This window comes from Pinus tabuliformis, chromosome 6 (genome assembly GCF_031772625.1).
Source record: "Pinus tabuliformis cultivar Carrire ecotype Pingquan chromosome 6, CPIR1, whole genome shotgun sequence".
NCBI classification, from domain to species: domain Eukaryota; kingdom Viridiplantae; phylum Streptophyta; class Pinopsida; order Pinales; family Pinaceae; genus Pinus; species Pinus tabuliformis.
In genome coordinates, this window is record NC_142292.1 from 2019110999 (window position 1) to 2019118099 (window position 7101).

General features: G+C 36.7%; 1 protein-coding gene across 2 annotated transcripts; it reads left to right on the forward strand.

The window, feature by feature from the left end:
• The first annotated feature begins 1253 nt into the window (after positions 1 to 1253).
• Positions 1254 to 6084, forward strand: LOC149267349 (disease resistance protein Roq1-like). 2 transcript variants are annotated; one of them, XM_089432301.1, is made up of 4 exons: positions 1254 to 2140; positions 2252 to 3338; positions 3534 to 3668; positions 4036 to 6084. In XM_089432301.1, the coding sequence occupies exons 1-4, from the start codon at positions 1626 to 1628 to the stop codon at positions 5899 to 5901; spliced, it is 3603 nt and encodes a 1200-aa protein (XP_089288427.1). In that variant the 5' UTR covers positions 1254 to 1625; the 3' UTR covers positions 5902 to 6084. The 2 variants fall into 2 exon arrangements, with proteins under 2 accessions (XP_089288427.1, XP_089288418.1); XM_089432292.1 differs by having other exon boundaries at positions 3534 to 3809; positions 4036 to 6083.
• Positions 6085 to 7101: the final 1017 nt, after the last annotated feature.

The window sequence follows — 7101 nt, forward strand, 5'->3', positions numbered from 1 at the left end:
CATAATATAAAACCTAAGCACACATATTTGTCTTTCATGGTCTCTTCCTTAATCCTTTCGAGAAATTATTTTAAAACCAAATGCATTACTATAACTAATTTAATGCGAAAAGATTGGAAACAAAATACAATAATAAATTTCAAATGAACACAATTATAGCACAAACAAAAATTGAATTATTTATTCCTTTAAGTTTAAGTTGAATTTATACATAGGAATATTTAACTAAAGATAAAATATCATCCATCATACCAACAATTCAACTCTACATTTTAATTTAGATAAAAAAAAAAAATTGTTGAAAAAAAATCTTAAATTTAATTAAGATTCAATAAACTCCAAAATAATAGATGTGCATATCTTAGATAGGATAGATAATTTTGAGTATATCTATATAGATAGCTAAAAGAGTTTGTTAAGCATACCAATCACAAATATATTTTTTTTTGGTACTAGAGGAATCGACAACTGGATTAGTCCGTACTTCCTTGGCACCATTATACTTATGGGGCCTATGATAATCATCTTCTTCCTTGGCACCATTATACTTATGGGCCTATGATAATCATCTTCTTTCTAGAGAGATTTAAACTTTGAATCTCTTAATTTACATAATATTAAATTATCCCAACAAAAATAATAAACCATTAAAAATTTAACACTAATTTCACATTTTTTAATATTAAAAGTGTAAAATTTTATTCCATGTTAACCATTATGACTATGTAAAAGCTTTTACAAATAGAATCGTCTACGGAGGAAGAGGAATTGGGTGGGAATCCGGGAAAAAAAATTCAAAAATTCTTATAAAGACAATTTTTAAATTATATTTTGATCATAGAAATAGATTCAACGCTATCAAAAACTTCTAAATATAACTGGAATAAAAACAATCTACATCTTTACAAATAGTATGAAAATAAGAGTAACTTAAGAATAATGGTAACCCATTAAAAAAAAGAAGAAGACGAAACCCCAAGTCCAACGAATCGAAGGTTCATGAAAAAGTAAAGTGAAAACGTGGTGATGGAAATGCTGGGCTTGTGGTGGGTGGAGAACCTACGTTCCATCGCTCCTTTCCATAGGCCCATATTTTGTGGGCTTCTGCTTTTATTGAGCGGCAGAGCATCTTCTTCTTTCATGTTCAGCAAATCCAGTTGTTGGATGCCATGTGTACATATTTCCATTCACTTTGGACAGTGCCATATTCACTTTACCTACACACAGATACACAGAGATAGGGATCGATCTTGATGGCAGTGAAAACGCGTTAAAACACGTCTCTTTGGTGGGGATAGAGATCGTTCAAGGGTTTAATATCTTTAAATTTCTGTGCACACCATTAGCGTATTTTGTTGCAATTTTTTACAGTTAGGTGTTTTCAACTGCAAATTTTGTAGGAATTTATTTACTCCTCACACTCCTACCTAATTCCATATCTTTAAATTTCTGTGCACACCATTAGCGTCTTTTGTTGCAATTTTTTTTCCAGTTCGGTGTTTTCAACTGCAAATTTTGTAGGAATTTATTTACTCCTCACACTCCTACCTAATTCCGCTATCGCAACCTGCTTCGGTAGCATCGAACTTCCTTCACATCGGCTCCATTCTACTCTCTAATTGGTAATGGCTGCATCTTCCTCCGCCGCTGCTAATTCAGACCACGATGTGTTTATCAACCATCGTGGTCCTGATGCAAAGAAAACTTTTGCCAGCCATCTCTACCGGCGCCTTTGCTCATATGGATTAAGAGTCTTTCTGGATCAGCCTGAACTGCAACGGGGAGACTATATAACTTCTCAGATTGAACGCGCCATTCGATCGGCCTCTGTCCATGTGGCCATTTTCTCTACTGGATATGCCGAATCAGTCTGGTGTCTAGCTGAACTCGTCCAAATGTTGGAGTCAAAATCTCCAATAATTCCAGTATTTCACCATGTAAAGCCTGCTGAGCTTAGGTGGACACGGGGCAAAGAGGGAGGGTATGCTAAAGCCCTCGAGAAATTGGAAAAGAAGACTACGTTTGACCCTGAAACTAGTGAAGTGAAGCTACGATACGACTCCGGTACAACTAAAAATTGGAGAAATGCTCTTTCTCATGTTGCAGAAATAAGCGGTTTCGAGCTCGAAGCCTGTAACGGGTAAGAACTCGAACTCCCCTCTGGCTATTACATTTAATGTTACATAACATGTGCATAGAGTTTTAGACTTCTCATTAGTTCTACCTGTTTTCTTTTCTTGTTATGAACCAGCGATGAGGGGGAGCTCGTAGAAAAGGTTGTTGAAGGGGTTCTGAAAAATGTTAAAAAACCATCCCTGCACGTTGCTCAATATCCAACAGGTTTGGATGATAAAGTAATAGATTTTGAAAATACAGTTCTTTTGCAGCGACAGCAGAGCGGAAAACCTCAGATCTTGGGGATCGTGGGGTTAGGTGGTGTAGGAAAGACCACGCTGGCGAAGGAATTCTATAATAGGAAGAAATCCGATTATAGTAAATCCTGTTTTTTATATGATGTCAGAGATAAGGCAGATAGGGGCACTTTAAATTTGTTGCAGACAGAACTTCTTAGGAGCTTGAGCGGATGGGATAAACAAATAGTCAACGTCGATGAAGGAATGGGGATTCTTAAGAAGCATATTTCCTCTCCTAACATTTTATTAATCTTTGATGATGTAGACAAGGCGGATCAGGTTTATGAACTTTTGCCCGATCAAACTTTACTTCACCCTGACAGCTTAGTACTGGTCACATCTAGGAACAGAGATGTTCTCATAAGCTCAGGAGTTGAAGAGTCCTCAACATATACCCTAACTGGCCTCTCTACACAACATTCTCTTGAGCTTTTCTGTTTGCATTCTTTCAATCGGCCAAATTCACCTCCAGCATTTGAATCTTTGGTACAAAAGTTTGTAGAAGCCTGTGGTGGGTTACCATTATCTTTAAAAGTGTTTGGGGCACTTCTGAAGGGAAAGAACACATCTTATTGGCAAGCCCAATTGATTAAACTTAGAAGCATACTTCCCAATGAGATAAAGCAAAGACTTCAGATTAGTTATGATGCACTGGATGTTTCTGAACAAGCAATGTTCTTAGATATTGCCTGTTTTTTCATTGGAGAAGACAGGAATATGGCTATAAAGATATGGGATAATGGTTTGTGTGGGTTTCAAAATATACAGGACAAATGTCTTGTAGAGGTGAATCACCAAAATAAAATAAAAATGCACGATCACCTTAGGGACTTGGGACGAGAGCTTGCCAAAGATTCAAAATTGCCACTTCGTCTTTGGCGTTGGCAAGAGAACGACATTGATGATTTGTTGAAGGAATCCTCGGTGAGTGCCTTAAAATTCATTAAGGTAGATTCTTACATCATTTTTTTTTTTAATTCTTCTTAGAAGAGTAAAGGGCTGAGCATTATCATGTTTAAATAAATAAAAGGTGGAGGAATGTCCTTTTCCTTTTTATGTTACTTCTATAGTTTTAGATGAGTGAATGGTTAATCATTATCATGTTTAAACAATGCACAGGTAGTATCCGTGCGAGGAATTGGAATAAATGAGAATGAATACAATAACATTGAGGAGTATGATGTGTTTAGTCGCATGAGGAGGTTGCAACTTCTTGATACTGAAGATGTTCTAGTGCAACGCATTTTGACAAAGGTGCAGTTTCCAAGACTCATATTCCTGCGTTGGAAAAATTGTCACTCCTCTTCACTGTCTTCCTTGATTTCAGTGAAGAATTTAAGAGTTCTGCAAGTGGAAGGGAGCAAATTAGAAACATTGTGGGAAAAAGAATCGCAGGTGAATTAAGATTTGTTAAATTAAAGCTCGTGTTTATGAGCTATTGATATTAATAGTGTAGTACAGGGTCTCTAAGATGTTGCAAGGGTTTCCTTTCAAAAGATGACAATATAAATAGAGAATGATAATCCATTTATAATTTTTTTACAGTTGACAATATAAATAGAGAATGATAATCCATTTATAATTTTTTTTACAGTTGAAACGCGTTGTCCATATTTTGCAGGCACCTTTACAGTTGCGGGAGTTGGAGATTAACGCTCCCCTCTCAAGCATTCCAAAGTCTATAGGGAAGCTGAAGGACCTAGAACGGATTGTAATTGGTCATGAATACTTAAGGAAAGAATTACAACCTTCATTCACAAAATTGCCAGAAACATTTTGTCTTCTACAGTCGTTGAAGTCCTTGGAGTTATTATGTTGCTCAGAGCTGAAGTCACTCCCGGAGTGCTTTGGTAAGTTAACCAACCTTCGACACATTCGCTTGCATTGGTGCGAAGCTTTGGAGAGGCTGCCATACTCCTTTGGTAATTTAACCAACCTCCAAGAGATCTCCCAGATTGGGTGGAACGCTTTGGAGAGGCTGCCAGAGTCGTTGGGTAATTTAGCAAACCTCCAACAGATCGAGCTGCAATGCAAGGCTTTGAAGAGGCTGCCAGATTCTTTGGGTAATTTAACCAACCTCCGACAGATCAACCTGATTCACTGGACGGCTTTGGAGATGTTGCCAGATTCTTTTGGTAATTTAACCAACCTCCAACAGATCTTGCTGGTTGAATGCAGAGCTTTGAAAATGCTGCCAGATTCCTTGGTTAATTTAACCAAGCTGCAACGGATCAGTACGAGGGAGTGCAGCGCTTTGGAGAGGTTGCCAGATTCCTTTTGTAAATTAATTAACCTGCAGCATCTTGATTTGAGGGGGTGCATTAATATAACCATGTCAAGCGAAACACTAGGAAATATAAGCACGCTTGAGTACATACATCTTACTGGCTGTACAAAAATAGAAATCCCTCCCCAACTGGTGCATCAGAGGTCGCTTAAACAGTTGTTTTTGAATGATACAAATTTAAAAGAATTGCCGGGTGCAATTGGAGAGCTAAGAGATTTGGAAGTTCTGAAGATAGGAAGTCCTTTGCTGGACACGCTGCCTCCTTCACTATGTGAATTAAAGAATTTGAAAGAATTGATTCTCATCGCATGCAAGCGGTTGAAATGTTTGCCGGCTTCTCTAGGTGACTTGAAGAACTTGAAGCAACTGGTTATATGTGACTGCAAGGCATTGAAATGTTTGCCGGCCTCGATTGGACTGCTGACTCAGTTGACTGAGCTGAGGGTACAGGATTGCCCGTTGATAGCCCAACTGCCTTTTAAAAAGGAGATGAAAGGAGAAAGGGAAACATTTAGTGATTTGGACAGCTGCATGCTTCCAAGGCTCCAACGGTTGATGGTTTATGGAACAGGGATATCAGAGGTTGCATTTGGTGAAGGTGTTTGCTGCACCCTTCGAAATCTGAGTTTCTTTTGGTGTGCTAATTTGGTGGAGGTTGGAACATTGCCAAAATCAATCATATCTTTATCTTTTAAGAATTGTCATAATTTGAGGAAAATAGAAAAGCTTTATGGTTTTGCAAAACTTCAAGAGCTGTGTTTTTTGAGTTGCAGAGAATTGGAGGAATTGCCACTTGATGAAACAATGGAATCTTTGAGCCAGTTGGATGTGGTTGATTGTGTGAAGTTGAAGAGCATACAGGGATTAGGGCAGCTGTTAAATCTTCAACTACTAGATGTTAATGGGTGTTATGAGTTAGAAGATCTGGAAGGTATCCAGAATTGTATGTCGTTGGAGTCGTTGGATGCAAGTGAATGTGTGAAGTTGAGGAGCATAAGGAAATTGGGGCAGCTGACAGATCTTAAGGAACTAGAAGTTAGAGAGTGTTCGGAGTTAGAAGAGCTGGAAGGTATCGAGAATTGTATGTTGTTGAAGCACGTTGATGCCCGAGAATGTCCAAAACTGCAGTGCAGTGCGGAAGTAGTGGAGGAATTGCGCCAAGTAGAGGGGTTGGAGTTACAGGGCAGGGCGTTTGAATAAATATTTAATGATTATTTAGGGGAGGGTTGTCTCACTTTACACATTGAATGTTTATTCACTGGCTTGTTGCATAATTACAGTTTAAATAAATAAATGATTATTTAGGGGAGGGCTGTCTCACTTTAGACATTGAATGTTTGTTCAATGGTTGGTTGCATAGTTACAGTTTATGGCTCTTTCTTGGTTTCATGGGTGTATTAATGTACTAATTAACCAGTGTCACTGTAACACTTTTAAGTAAAGTAACTCAGGTTGAAATTATATTTATGTTATTTAATTATTAAAAAATAAAAAACTTTTCAATAATGATGCGTTGAAGTTATAAAAAAATATTTATTATATAATATATGATTTGGATAGATATTTTGTTAAAATCAAATTATATACGAATTAAGGAATTCTTATGAATTTATTTATCTTTTCCTTTCTAAAAGTCAAGATGCATATGCAAAAAGTTTATAAAAGTTATGCATATCAAAAAATAGCTCTAAATTATTATTTTTAAACATTGAATTTAATGGAATTATCGAGTTAAAATTATTGTAAAATAATATGGGGTATATGTTATATTTTTTGAGGTGTTGTACATGGTGTTGGGTGTAGCTAGGTATTACAAAGAGGTTTATAGAGGGTCTGTTGTAGAGGGCTTTTTGTAGAGAGTCTTTATGTGGGTAATTTCAAATTTTTTTATTTAAATGGTTTTTGGTAGTTTTTAGTACATGCTTTTCAACTTTAACAATTGAAATGTATAGCGGTGATTTCAATTTTTTTATTTAAGCAGTGTTTGTAGTTTTTAGCACATGATTTTCAACTTTAACAATTAAGATGTATTTTAATCGAGGGTATACATATATTCTTGATTTGGATATTTCCAGCATAAAATTTTCATGTCAATGAGGTAGTACTATTCATTATAAGCTTATTTGCAATTTTTTTTATTTCCTAGTTTATATGAGTCCCGAGAAGACTGACATGCCTAACTTGTGACTTAAGTAGCCACAACTTTGGGCCATCTAAGCTATCAAAATCACTTGTGGATCACACTGGCCATCTAAGCTATCAAAATCACTTGTGGATCACACTTGGCTCGGGCCACACAAGCCCTTAACATGGTTGGATTTTCCCCCACGTAATTTTGAACCAATTATCTTTTCAACATGGAATCCCTTAACTAAACAATTTGTGTCACGACCTCGAGAT

Excerpts from the sequence above, each read along its gene's own strand:
- LOC149267349 (XM_089432292.1), top strand. The coding sequence starts at position 1,626 with ATGGCTGCATCTTCCTCCGCCGCTGCTAATTCAGACCACGATGTGTTT. Across the intron at positions 3,339-3,533 it reads ATTTGTTGAAGGAATCCTCG|GTAGTATCCGTGCGAGGAAT; the intron begins GTGAGTGCCTTA and ends AACAATGCACAG. Across the intron at positions 3,810-4,035 it reads TGTGGGAAAAAGAATCGCAG|GCACCTTTACAGTTGCGGGA; the intron begins GTGAATTAAGAT and ends CATATTTTGCAG.